General features: G+C 42.8%; 1 protein-coding gene across 1 annotated transcript in view; it reads right to left on the reverse strand.

Moving 5' to 3' along the window:
• Window positions 1-12,546, reverse strand: part of LOC130106615 (solute carrier family 26 member 6-like) — a 57,612-nt gene extending 45,066 nt beyond the window's left edge. The window contains exons 1-7 of the mRNA XM_056272793.1: window positions 11,926-12,546; window positions 9,982-10,124; window positions 4,400-4,539; window positions 3,801-3,911; window positions 2,833-3,008; window positions 2,198-2,362; window positions 13-165 (exon numbers count right to left, since the gene is read on the reverse strand). Of these exons, the coding sequence (XP_056128768.1) occupies window positions 13-165; window positions 2,198-2,362; window positions 2,833-3,008; window positions 3,801-3,911; window positions 4,400-4,539; window positions 9,982-10,115 (879 nt within the window). The 5' untranslated portion in view covers window positions 10,116-10,124; window positions 11,926-12,546. The remainder of the gene's footprint in view (window positions 1-12; window positions 166-2,197; window positions 2,363-2,832; window positions 3,009-3,800; window positions 3,912-4,399; window positions 4,540-9,981; window positions 10,125-11,925) is intronic.
• Window positions 12,547-14,844: the final 2,298 nt, after the last annotated feature.

Consider the following 14,844-nt stretch of genomic DNA (forward strand, 5'->3'; position numbering starts at 1 on the left):
CTGTTAACTCACCGCCAGCAGCTCCACAGGTATGGGTACAGGTAGTCTTTTCCCCAGGAATGTGTTGAGCTCCTTGACAATGATAAGCCCAACAATGGAGACGATGCTGACTACTAGAGTACCTATGTTGGTATCAGGAATCAGGTAACAGACATCTATCACAGTCTGAGAGAGAACAAAAGAAAGAGAGCGAGAGCGAAAGAGAGAGAGAGCGACAATGACAGGTAAAAAGAGAGTGACAGAGATAGAAATAGTGACAAAGATAGATAGTGAGCGAAACAGACAGATGACGAGACTATTCCTGGGGCTATTACTAATGGGACTATTATCCAAAACCTTTTGGAGTTGGTGAGTGTAAAAATACACTGATCAGCCAAAATATTAAAACCACTGACAGGTAAGTGACACTGATTCCTGTTACAATGGCACCTTTCAAGTGGTGGTATATATTAGGCAATAAGTGAACAGTCAGTTCTTAAAGTTGATGTGTTGGAAGCAGGAAAGATGGGCAATCATACAGATCTGAGTGACTTTGACAAGGGCCAAATTGTGATGGCTAGACGACTGGGTCAGAGCGTCTCCAAAATGCCAGGTCTTGTGGGGTTTTCCCGCTATGTAGTGGTCAGTACCAACCAAAAGTGGTGCAAGGAAGGGCAACCGGTGAACAGGTGACTGGGTCATAAGTACCCAAGGCACATTGATGTGCGTGGGGCGCGAAGGCTAGCTCGTCTAGTCCGATCCCACAGTAAAGCTACTGTAGCTCAAATTACTGAAAAAGTTAAGGCTGGATATGATACACAGGTGTCACAATACACAGTGCATCGCAACTGGCTGCATATGGGGCTGCATAGCTGCAAACTGGTCAGAGTGCCCATGATGACCCCTGTCCACTGCCGAAAGCACCTACAATGGGCATATGAGCATCAGAAGTGGAACATGGAGCAATGGAAGAAGGTGGCCTGGTCTGATGAATCACATTTTCTTTTACATCATGTGGATGGTCAGGTGCATGTGCGTCAATTACATGGGGAAGAGATGGCACTATGGGAAGAAGGCAAGCCAGTGGAGGCAATGTGATACTATGGGCAATATTCTGCTGGGAAACCTTGGGTCCTGGCATTCATGTGGATATTACTTTGACGCATACCATCTACCTAAACATCGTTGCAGACCAAGTACACTCCTTCATGGCAAAGGTATTTCCGGATGGCAGAGGCCTCTTTAAGGATAATGTGCCCTGTCACACTGCAAAAAATTGTTCAGGAATGGTTTGAGGAACATGACAAAGAACTTAAGGTGTTACCTTGGTCTCAAAATTCCCCAGATCTTAAACTGATTGAGTACCTGTGGGATGTGCTGGAAAAACAAGTCATATCCATGGAGGCCCCACCACACAACTTAAAGGACTTAAAGGATCTGCTGCTAACATCTTGGTGCCAGATACCAGAGGACACCTTCAGAGGTCTTTTGGAGTGTGTGCCTCAATGAGTCAGAGCTGTTTTGGAGGCACAAGGGGGACCAACACAGTATTAGTGAGGTGGTTTTAATGTTTTGGCTGATCAGTGTATTTAGAGAGGGAGAGAAAGAGAGAAAACAGAGAGAGAGCGAAATACTGAGAAACAGACGGATGAAGAGATGTAGGACAATTCTGGTAGACACTAACAGACAAGAGAAATAACCTGCAGACTGAGATAGTCAAATGTTCAAGACAAAGCCTCGAGTCTGACACAGACTGGGAATAAAGAGATAGGAAAATAAGGATAGAATATAGATGTCTGATGAGGGGTGTCTAAAAGCGAGTGATGGAGGAGGAGAAAGAGCAAGAAAGACACAGCACTTTCCCCCTCCAGTAGAGGATGCAATTTGAATGGTGGGCATCCAGTGTGTGTCTTTGAGGTAGGGACTCCCTACTTGTATGCCATTTTACCCAGGGGTTAATATTAGATTAGGATAGGGGTTAAGGCTAGGTTAAGATTAGGGTTAAGGTTAAGATTAGGGGCAGGGTTGGGGTGGGGGTTAAGGTTAAGGTTAAGTTTAAGGTTGAAAATGATATCAGAAACGATTAGGGTGGCGTCAACTGGGTGAAACAAATAGTCCTATTTGAGGTAGAAAGAGAGAGTATTTTCCTTTGTGCATTTTCTTCTCTCTGTGTGTATGTGTGTGTGTGTGTGTGTGTGTTTTGCTAATCCTGTCTTACATATATCAGGGCGAAGGGTCCGCTGTATCTGTTGGGGCCGATGCCAAAGGTGTATTTCAGCTGGGACACAATAACGTGGATAGCTGCTCCTGTGGTGTAGCCTCTTACCAGTGGCTCAGACAGGTACGTCACCACAAAACCAAACTGGACCAGACCTAGCAGGATCTAAATGCACCACATAGACAATACACACAATGCAAAGTGAAAAGAAAGCACACAGGGCATAGCCAGGAAATAGCACATGTAGACTACCTGTTAGCTATCTGGGAGGGGGAGAGAGAGGAATGCAATTTTTAAGCAATTTCATTACAATCCCTCCCCGGAGGTGCATTTACACCCGAATTTCTATGAGAAATTAGTACCATTGGATTGCTATCTAATCAGTCCAAAATGAATTCTAACGTGAATCAGTTGTTTGCTGTGAGTGCCATAAACACCCTAAACATGCAGACATTTACACACCTTCACACGTGGGAGCTGCTCAATACAACCACAACTCTTTCCACGCCTGGTTACTGACTAGCTCAACCTAAGCAGGCTGGGGGGATTTCTTGTTTTTCTCAGATGCTATTCAATAGTATTTTCTTAGGAGAAGGCAGCACAATACCCTTTTATTTCTCTGCAAATATGTTTACCTGGAACAAGCCAGACATAAAGGTGACAGCTGCAGCCACACGGACCCTCTCGGCATCCCGCGCTATGATGTCCACTATAGTACCGTTAGTCACGTTGTCCCATATCATGAAGTTGGCATCCGGAGCTATCCGCTCCGTCACCCCTCCTATCATCACACTCATCACCGCATATGTACCTGAATTGGGGGGGCGGGGTGGGGGGTTCAGAAAGGAGAAGAGAGAGAGGTAGGGAAAGAGCAAGTAAGTATGGAGAAAAGGAGATAAAGGGAAGTAGAAAGAGTGAGACAGACTGACACAAACAGAGGGAGAGATGGAGAAATGAGTATGATGAGAAGTAAGAGGAGAAGAATTTTCTGTCAGCAGGTTTCTTGCTATCTGGTATTAAATCAACATTTGTTGAGATCCTCGAACTTTAGTTAGAAACACTGTACAGTAAACAGTGATGAAGTCATTTTTATACAATTCAAACACTGATCACCCATTTCTTATCACAGTTTATGAGCGACAAAAATGGCTCAGACTCTAGGTTGTGTATGGGGGGGATCCCCCCCTTTTTCTCCCCATTTGTACCCGTCCAATTACCCCACTCTTCCGAGCCGTCCCGGTCGCTATTCCATCCCCTCCGCCGATCTGGGGAGGGCTGCAGATTACCACAAATCTCCTCTGATACATGTGAAGTCACCAGCCGCTTCTTTTCACCTGCCAGTGAGGAGTTTCGCCAAGGGGGGACGTAGCGCATGGGAGGATCAGGCTATTCCCCCTAGTTACCCCCCCCCCCCCCGAACAGGCGCCCTGACCTACCAGAGGAGGCACTAGTGAAGCGACCAGGACACATACCCATATCCAGGTTCCCACCCACAGACACGGCCAATTGTGTTTATGCCCGACAAAGCGGGAGGTAACACAGGCAGACACCAGGTTTACATGTAATAACTAGCAATGTGCAAGATAAGTGCCAAAATACGAACCCACTGAGATGTGCTTGGATGTGCCGAAGATAAAGTAGACAAGGATCGGGTAGAAGGATGAGTATAGACCAAAGACTGGAGGGACAGCAGCTAACAGGGCATAGGCCATACCTACAGGGACACAGTAGACAAGTCTCACCTACATGAAGTACAACTCAATACATTTATAACAGGGCATAACAGTTATTACTGAGCTACAGCCCGAGTCAGGTTCAAGTGAAATACACTTAATTGAATGATGACGACTGGTAATTACTTAGTAAGATATGAGTAAAATAGGGGTTTTTCTATATCTTTAGTTTGTGTCCTTCTCTTTATGATGTGTTAAACACAATCTAAATCAAACATTTTATAAGTTAAATATACAAATCCCAATATTCAAAACACACATTTTGAATCACTTATGTCACAGGAATGAAATGTAATAAACTCTTAAACTTGAGTGTAAGATGAAAATCGAACATCGTGCTGAATAACTTAATGCTGTAATGATAGCTTGACATTCATTCATTAATAATACTAGGGAGGGGGCATCACCTTTCCCTCCTGTTTTCTCTCACTACACACATTTCTTTATCCATCCCTGTCTCCATACTCACCCTGTGGCAGTTGCATGATGCCAACACTGATCCCAGAGACTAAGTCCCCGATGGCATTGTCTCTGATGGAGTATCGAGGCAGCCAGGCGAAGAGGGGAATACATCCCAGCAGGCAGCTCTTTGCCCTGGGACCAGAGCACCTACACCCGTGTGTGTGTGTGTGTGTGTGTGTGTGTGTGTGTGTGTGTGTGTGTGTGTGTGTGTGTGTGTGTGTGTGTGTGGTGCGTAGGGGGGTTATATGGGTGTGTTTATATGTTTGTGCACATGAGTACGAATAAAAAGATGAGTGAGGGAGGGAGGGAAGGAGGAAGGAAGAGACAGGGTGAGAGAATGACAAGAATGAGGAATATTACATTTTGTACAATTATTTGGCCACTGAGGATGCACAAGCCAGTGCATCCTTAGTGCCGGTCCCAAGCCCGGACAAATGGGGAGGGTTGCGTCAGGAAGGGCATCCGGCGTAAAATCTTTGCCAAATCAAATATGCGGATCATAAATAAGACTTACATACCGGATCGGTCGAGGCCCAGGTTACCAACGACCGCCACCGGTACTGTTAACCAGCAGGGTGTCGGTGGAAACTATGCTACTGTTGGGCGAAGGAGAAGGAGAGGAGGAAAGCATGTCCAGAGGCAGCTAGAGAGGAGGAAGGGTAGGCATGTGGAGGTGAGAGTTGGAACTTTGAAAGTTGGCACTATGACTGGTAAAGGGAGAGAGCTGGCTGACATGATGGAAAGAAGAAAGGTAGGCATACTGTGTGTGCAAGAGACCAGGTGGAAGGGGAGTAAGGCCAGGAGTATCGGAAGTGGGTTCAAACTCTTCTACCATGGTGTGAATGGGAGGAGAAATGGGGTAGGGGTAATTCTGAAGGAAGAGTATGTCAAGAGCGTGCTGGAGGTGAAGAGAGTGTCAGACAGAGTGATGAGTATGAAGCTGGAAATTGAAGGTTTATTGCTGAATGTTATCAGCGCATATGCCCCGCAAGTTGGGTGTGAGATGGATGAAAAAGAAGAATTCTGGAATGAGTTGGACGACATGGTGGAGAGGGTACCCAAGGAGGAGAGAGTGGTGATTGGAGCGGACTTCAATGGACATGTTGGTGAAGGGAACAGAGGTGATGAGGAGGTGATGGGAAGGTATGGAGTCAAGAAGAGAAATGTGGAAGGACAGATGGTGGTCGATTTTGCGAAAAGGATGGAAATGGCTGTGGTGAATACATATTTCAAGAAGAGGGAGGAACACAGGGTGACGTACAAGAGTGGAGGAAAGTGCACACAGGTGGACTATATCTTATGTAGAAGGCGCCATCTAAAAGGGATTGGAGACTGCAAGGTGGTGACAGGGGAGAGCGTAGCTAGGCAGCATCGGATGGTGGTCTGTAGGATGACTTTGGAGACCAAGAAGAGGAAGCGAGTGAAGACACAGCCGAAGATCAAATGGTGGAAGTTGAAGAAGGAAGACTGTTGTGTGGAGTTCAGGCAGGAGTTAAGACAGGCACTGGGTGGTAGTGAAGCGTTGCCAGATGGCTGGAAAACCACTGCAGAAATAGTTAGGGAGACAGCTAGGAAGGTACTTGGTGTGTCATCAGGACAGAGGAAGGAAGACAAGGAGACTTGGTGGTGGAATGAGGAAGTACAGCAAATTATACAGAGGAAAAGGTTGGCAAAGAAGAAGTGGGATAGTCAGAGAGATGAAGAAAGTAGACAGGAGTACAAGGAGATGCAGCGTAAAGCAAAGAGAGAGGTGGCAAAGGCAAAGGAAAAGGCATATGGTGAGTTGTATGACAGATTAGACACTAAGGAAGGAGAAAAGGACTTGTACCGATTGGCTAGACAGAGGGACCAAGCTGCAAAGGATGTGCAGCAAGTTAGGGTGATCAAGGATAGAGATGGAAATGTGCTGACAAGTGAGGAGAGTGTGCTAAGAAGGTGGAAGGAATACTTTGAGGGGCTGATGAATGAAGAAAATGAGAGAGAGAGAAGGTTGGATGATGTAGGGATAGTGAATCAGGAAGTTCAGCGGATTAGCAAGGAGGAAGTGAGGGCAGCTATGAAGAGGATGAAGAATGGAAAGGCAGTTGGTCCTGATGACATACCTGTGGAGGCATGGAGATGTTTAGGAGAGATGGCAGTGGAGTTTTTAACTAGATTGTTTAACACAATCCTGGAAAGTGAGAGGATGCCTGAGGAGTGGAGAAGAAGCATACTGGTACCGATTTTCAAGAACAAGGGCGATGTGCAGAACTGTAACAACTACAGAGGTATAAAGTTGATCAGCCACATCATGAAGATTTGGGAAAGAGTAATAGAAGCTAGGTTAAGAGGAGAGGTGACGATCAGCGAGCAGCAGTATGGTTTCATGCCACGAAAGAGCACCACAGATGCGATGTTTGCTTTGAGAATGTTGATTGAGAAGTATAGAGAAAGCCAGAAAGAGTTGCATTGTGTCTTTGTAGATTTAGAGAAAGCTTATGACAGAGTACCGAGAGAGGAGGTGTGGTATTGTATGAGGAAGTCAGGAGTTGCAGAGAAGTATGTAGGAGTGGTGCAGGATACGTATGAGGGAAGTGTGACAATGGTGAGGTGTGCGGTTGGAATGACGGATGGGTTCAAGGTGGAGGTGGGATTACATAAAGGATCGGCTCTTAGCCCTTTCTTGTTTGCAATGGTGATGGACAGGTTGACGGACAAGATCAGGCAGGAGTCTCCATGGACGATGATGTTCGCGGATGACATTGTGATCTGTAGTGAGAGTAGGGTGCAGGTTGAGGAGAGCCTGGAGAGGTGGAGGTATGCACTAGAGAGAAGAGGAATGAAAGTCAGTTGGAGCAAGACGGAATACCTATGCGTGAATGAGAGAGAGGACAGTGGAATGGTCAGGATGCAAGGAGTGGAGGTGACAAAGACATCTGAGTTTAAATACTTGGGGTCAACTGTCCAAAGTAACGGGGAGTGCAGTAGAGAGGTGAAAAAGAGAGTGCAGGCAGGTTGGAGTGGGTGGAGAAGTGTGTCAGGAGTGATTTGCGACAGAAGGGTACCAGCAAGAGTTAAAGGGAAAGTTTACAAGATGGTTGTGAGACCAGCTATGTTATATGGTTTGGAGACAGTGGCACTGACGAAAAGACAGGAGGCAGAGCTGGAGGTGGCAGAGTTGAAGATGCTAAGATTTTCACTGGGAGTAACGAAGAAGGACAGGATTAGGATGAGTATATTAGAGGGACCGCTCAGGTTGGACGGTTTGGAGACAAAGCAAGAGAGGCAAGATTGAGATGGCTTGGACATGTGTGGAGGAGAGATGCTGAGTATATTGGGAGAAGGATGCTGAATATGGAGCTGCCAGGGAAGAGGAGAAGAGGAAGGCCAAAGAGGAGGTTTATGGATGTGGTGAGGGAAGACATGCAGGTGGCTGGTGTGACAGAGGAAGACGCAGAAGACAGGAAGAAATGGAAACGGATGATCCGCTGTGGCGACCCCTAACGGGAGCAGCCGAAAGTAGTAGTAGTAGATTTGGCAATATAGTTTCCGTTTATGTTGTTCTGCCTTCTTAATAGCGGCACATAATGCCACCTTGTACCTCTTTCTTTCTTTTTTTTACATACAGGGCCAAAATTTCACTATCCTGAGAGGATGCAATTCCATGTTTCATTGTACCCTGCACATGTACTTTGAGGAATGACAATAAAGTTGATTTGAATTGAATTACAAACTCCACACAACTTTTTTCTGTAGTACTTAGAAACGCTGTGGCTTGACCTGGCTGCAAATTTGTAATTTGTGAGATTGGGTTATACAAATAAAATTGACTTGACTTGACTTGACTCTTGCTCTCTGCTTTGCTCTTTGATTTTCAAGTTTTCCTATTTTTTTGTTACTTCTCACTACTTCTCCATGAGCAGAACTCAACTCTAACAACTAGATTATTTGGAAAAGTGACATTAGTTTTCACATTATTTGTAAAAGTGACCATAGTTTTCACAGAGTTTTCAGATTTCATCTCTTTCAAGAGAAGAGACTGTCTGTCCATGGCTCTGAGGCTGAAACACAACGGGTACAGCTGCCCTAGAGAACTGGATTGGCTTTTCTTTGTGGAGGTTGTTTTCACTTCTGGTCATGGAATGTGAGGAATTAATGTAGATAAATCGATGTTTGAGACACTGGAATATATTAACTAGACTGAGGTTTTAAAAGATGTCTGACAGAACGATGTCTGAAGGTAGTGACATTCACTTAAGGGTGATGATTCATTGACAAAGAAATAATGAATAATGTCGATTGAATGTCAGGAAACAACCTGAAAAATTTACAGAATAAACTCGAAGAAAGCCATACAGTACAAAAAGGAGATAACCGAAATAACAGTAAACAGTGATCATATTCAAGGAGGTAAAGACATTGACTCAAAGGGGAGCACTCTGGGCCTTCAACGTATTAAGTGAAGGCCTAAAAAAAATACTGAAAGAATTTTTGTGCTCCTAATATATATATTCACATATATATATACATTAGCAGCTGATAAGTGTGCGACGCACGAAACAGGCCTGTACTGCAATGTATTAACACTTTTTTCCTGCATCTGTATATATGTATATATGTATATATATATATATATATATATATATATATATTTATTTATTTATTTATTTACTGACATAATAGTAACGCTTTCTAGATCATAATTATTAACTTGGACTAATATATCTCGGCAAACAGTGGGTTAATATAATGAAACGGGAAATGGACCAATCACAATCTTTCTTCCGATGGTAACTGGGTGAATCAGCAACTCTCCCTGCCAGGACCTTCAGTAGCTGTAAAGAATGCCTGTATAGTTCAAGTCAATGTTGGCATCAATTTGATTTTGACAGTTGTTTTAGTCAATCATATATTACTGAGTTGTGGACATCTTCTGGGCATTTGCAAAGTGGCTAAGCGACCCCCAGTGTCATCATCAAATTTGAGCTTGAGCCTTTGGCGGGTTGTGAGCAAACTAAGCTACATGCTAATGGTAGATGCAATGGCTACCGCATTCATTGACAATCTTATTGCTGATCTACTTCGTGTGCCTTCGTCTGTATTTTTTAAATGTTCCCCGAAATGGACTAAGTTACTGGATGAAAGAAAATATCAAAGCTGTTTGCATCACAACTTGACCCCATACCATCCATTTGGAGTCAAGAGTTCATTTCAATGGATAATTACTAGATTATAGAGGAGGCGTAATCGAACAAAAATAATAAATAAAAGTAATCTGGTTACTTCTCTGAGTACCATTAAGACAGCGGAATTGATTACTTATTCCATCTGTAAAAGATGCTTCCACATGCATGAGAATACGTGAGAAATTTCAAAAGTGAGAATAAGGGAAGAACACTATCGTATTAGATTGCTCATTCATGAAATTAGATAAATCTGCCCCTATGCACTATATTACAATTCTGGAAAAAAATAGAGAATAACCATCAACATCACCTGACACAAAAGTGTAGGGTTCACTTTTTCCAGATGATAACTCCCTCAGGAACAGAGGGCATTAGACAAGAAAGTAGAAATGAGAGACATAGATGAAGCATGAGGAGACATTACCTCATGGACTCTTTGACTTTCTCAGACAAAGACTTCTTGGTGTCAGACTTCTCTGCTATCTTGTCCACGGATTCCTCATCCAGGACCTCTCGCTGGACACTGTAGCCCACTCGTCTCCTCTCCGTCATGGCCATGGTGGTACCCTGAGGTGGCGTGGATAAGGACACAGGAGAAAGGGTCACTCACTATTTTTGTCAGTAATAGTTTTTCAGTTTCATATTCAAGGGTCTTGGATTATTTGATTATTTAATATTAATAATAATGGTAATATTAATAATGATAAGAAAAAGGGCCCAAAACTCCATCTTTTCAGAGCTGCTGTCTACTGTAAAGTGCCCTTGTGTTCAAACTTTGATGCCGTGACTTGTCTGCATATCTGCACCTATTCTTTAAATCATCTCATCTCATCTCATCATCAGCAGCTTGTCCGGGGTCAGGTCGCAGTGGCAGCAAGCTAAGTAGGGCACGCCAGACATCCCTCTCCCCAGCAACGCCCTCCAGCTCCTCCTTGGGGATCCCAAGGCGTTCCCAGGCTAGACTGGACATTTAGTCCCTCCAGCAAGTTCTGGGTCTACCCCGGGGTCTCCTCCCAGTTGGACATGCCTGGAAAACCTCCAAAGGAAGGCGCCCAGGAGGCATCCTAATCAGATGCCCGAACCACCTCAACTGGTTCCTTTCAACATGAAGGAGCAGTGACTCTACTCCGAGCTCCCTTAAATCTTAAATCATAAGATTTCTTTAAATCACAAGATTGTTTATTTTTTATTTTCTGTTGTTTTTTAAACCTTTTATGTAGCACTTTGAGATTTATCTTAAACGATATTGTTATTATTATTATTATTATTATTATTATTATTATTATTTATTTATTTATTTATTTTGGATTTTGATATACTTTATTAATTCCCATGGGGAAATTCTTTTTCTGCATTTAACCCATCCTAGCTGTGTTGCTAGGAGCAGTGGGCAGCCGCTGTGCAGCAGCCGGGGACCAACTCCAGTTCGTCTTGCCATGCCTCGGTCAGGGGCACAAACATGAGTATTAACTGTCTTTTTGATGGTGGGAGAAACCAGAGCACCTGGAGAAAACCCACCGCAGACATGGGGAGAACATGCAAACTCCACACAGAGGTCAATATGGGATGACCCCCCACACCCCAAGGTTGGACAACCCCGGGGTTCGAACCCAGAACGTTCTTGCTGTGGCCTCGTGCCACCCAATTATTAGTTATTATTATTATTAAAAATGTTGTAATTATTGTTTATCATTTGCTTTCTTCTCAGGCACCAATAATTTTGTGATAATAGGTGTCATCTCATCCCTCAAAGTCTCTTACAGTGTGAGAAATCATAAATCCATCAATGAAAACTCCTCAATTCCATCTACAGCATTACTTGTTCACTATGGCTTTGACTTTCAGTCTCACTGCTATTGGTTGCTTGTAACACTGCCAAACTAGGACTCTATTTCTCGTATTTCCCTCGTTATAGGTTGCTCTGGATAAGAGCGTCAGTTAACAGCCTAAAACAGGGATGTAATATGAACAGCAGCCTTGGTGCTCTCTTCAACAGACTGACAGGTCTTTCACATGGCTATCACAATGCAGCTGCTGGTTGTTGAAAATAATTTGTACCCGAATATGACCCATTTTATGATTGAAATGATCGTCAACTATATCTTTTTTATTTCCTTTTCTTTTATTAATTCATTCATTGACGTTTCAATAAAAGAACGGTGCATTTGCAACATCTAAACAAGTATGAAGAATTTAACGCCCCTCCCGGCTATAGTGGAGGTGATTTATCAGAATATGTTTTGTTTGTTGTTGTACCTTAAAAAATGTTTCACTCTTATAATCTTAGGTTGGCTTGTTGACTGTGACGGTGTTTAGTAATATCAGTTTTTCTTTTGGCAAAAGATGGTAAAGTCAATAATGCATTTACCTGGTCTGCTGTAACTGTATCAGTAAAATCCTCGAATGTATTACAGGAGGTTCAGGCTCTGTCTCTATTCCAGTGTGGCTTTTGAGAAAAGCCTGGATTGAATTGGGGTCCGTAAAACAGCTGTTCCAGTCCTTTCTATAGTTTTCAGAGCACACACGTATTGTTCTGTCTTCTTGTGGCTTGTATTACTTTCCTCTTGTTCACAGAAATTGATCTGGCTCCAGATCTTTATTCCTCTAGCTTCCAGTAGACCAGGATACCAGTGAAAGCCATCTATGAAAGGTGTCAACAAAAATGACCTTTCACTCCACTCTTGGGTATATTGTATGGTATATCCCACCAAATGAAGAATTTATTCTGTCTGGGCGCTCCTTGTGAATCAAGCTTGTGTTTCTTCCCTCCGAGTACTGACATCCACTATTAAACCCAAAGGTTTGGAGGGTTAAGTTTGTCAGGGGAAACCACATTAGTGTGAGAGGATCCAAAGATTCTGGATAAACTCTTATCCACAGCAAAGATGAATTGTCCCTGCAAGTGTTAATTCCCTGTCCTCCTTCTGCCAAGTGTCTTTTCTGTCAGCGACCTCTTCGTCCCAATGCTGATCTGCCTTGAGACCTTGAAGGGGATTTAGATATAGTGTTAGAAAGACTTGCAAAGGGAGAGGGCAAAGTCTAAAGCTGGAGGAGAGTTATATTGTCAATCTGTAGTAACAGACACATAAATGGACTTTGCTCATTTATCTTGTTGTTATTGCTGTGGTTCTTTATTGTAATAGATACTGCTTCTGGAGTATTCTATATAATTGAATCAGTGAATTGCTCGATTAATTTGGGTTTAGATGGACATACACACTTGCATGCACAAAGATAGACATGGGTATGGACAGATAAGCAGACAGACAGACAGACATACTAAAAGGCTAAGGTAGCCTTTTGGATGTATGAACAGCCAGACAAACAGGCAGCAATGCATGCATGCAAGCATACATACAGATGTGGAAAGTTGCAGAAAAACAACAAATAAGTAGAGAGATGAAAGATAGCCAAACCTGTGTACACAGATTTATACAATTAAAGCACATATATTTGCACTAGCTAGGGGACAGTCAAGACAGACAGACACTCTGTCAAACAGACTGATTTGTACAAAGAGCCATAAATGAGCCTTATCTCTCCTTGATTAGATTAAAAAGGGGTTTCAGCCCAGTCACGTTTGTTTTTTCTGATTTTATGCTTAGCACTATAAATACGATGACCAATCACAACCAGATACTGACAAACCAAGCAGTTTAATGAATTGAGCTCACTTCCAGGCACAATCATTCTCCAGAGCCATTTTATCTCTTCTCATTACTTCTGCACCGTCACTCAGACTCTTGAACTCCTTGCTGTTAGTAAGTATTAATGCTTGCTAATCTACAGAATTACGCTTATTATAGTGTTCCAGTATTAATAAATAACACTAATAAATAGTGGTAGCTCAGTTCCAAAGCCATAAATGTAAACCAGTGCATTCTTTTGAAATTAGCAAGGCCCAAAATGGGTCCCTACACTACCTGAATGAATGACGAGAAAGCCGATGTTTTCACAAAACAAATGCAAAAACACATTTCAGAAAACATGGCTTACTAACTAAAGCCCCTGGAGGTAAAACTCAAATTTCAAAATCAGTGTAATCACAGGTGCATGTTCTGCGTGAGTGGGTGTGCATGTTCCAGCATCACAATGTCCTCTCAGGTCGCAACCGGTCGTCACGTCGAGTTGCACAATACACAGCCTTGCCCTCAAATAAAAGTATTCTTCATTGAGAACTGTCATCTAAAATCAGAATCGAAATATATTTGACCAACCAATTAAGTTTTTATTTGATTGCTGACTGAAACATTGGATCATTACACAACATTTTAAAAGTGTTTTACATATACAGAAATAAGTTTTGTACTGAAACTAGTATGGATTTGCAAGTATTGGACAATGTCAGTAAGTATAGATTGCATATATTGTTTTAATTATTTGGCGCTTTGCATAGGATGACACTGTCTGAGGAAGATGCTTCACTTGCTTCTTCCGCGTGCAGTATTATCCTAGCATCCAGTAATTCCATGTTGAGCTCCTGGGGTTTCATGTGGTGCCTTGCACTTTTTTATGTTTCGTTATCATTAAGTGTAGTCATTTAGTGTTTATTTCTAAATCTTTTATTTTCTACCCTACCTGCTAACAATCCTGGAAGAGGAATCCGTCCTCTGAAGCTCTTTGCAAGGTTTAGTAGATTTTTTTTCTTGCGGAGGTTTTCCACTGTATCCACTGGTTTTCATTGTGGACATGTAAAGCCCTTTGTAGAGACTTAAACTGTGATTGAGGGCCTTATAAACAGACTTGACTTGACTATATAGGATGTTGTATGGCTTACAGCAGTATTCCCGCACTACAAAATGTATGGGAGTCCTTCAATGTCACATCAGTACCTGTATAAATCACTGTCCATATTTATCACTGTTGTTTCTTTGAACTTGCTGTCTGTGATCCCCATAATGTAATAGTGGAGTGGACATTTTTATATTGGGCACACACTGAGGGGCTTTTTCACACAAAAAGACATTTCCTTTTTAAAAGTCAGGATATTTAAATAAATCTAAGGTTGTTATCTAGGAGCAGAGTAAGTGACAATAGGTAATTAGTGGAGCTGTGCAGTGGCACTGTCGAGGGCTCATAACCCAAAGGTTGACGGATTGAAACTATCCTTTGTGAGGCTATTTTGTTGTTGGTCTGGAGCTGAAGGAAATCACTCCTCTGGAAACACCATATTTGTATAGCCTCGCAGTATTTGTTCAGTCAGATCACATGAAAGAGCTTTATAACTACAGCATTATGACTTCTGAACTTTATCCCCTTGTTCACCTCTCTAACACAGTACACACCC

The sequence above is a fragment of the Lampris incognitus genome, chromosome 2, assembly GCF_029633865.1.
Source record: "Lampris incognitus isolate fLamInc1 chromosome 2, fLamInc1.hap2, whole genome shotgun sequence".
NCBI classification, from domain to species: Eukaryota; Metazoa; Chordata; class Actinopteri; order Lampriformes; family Lampridae; genus Lampris; species Lampris incognitus.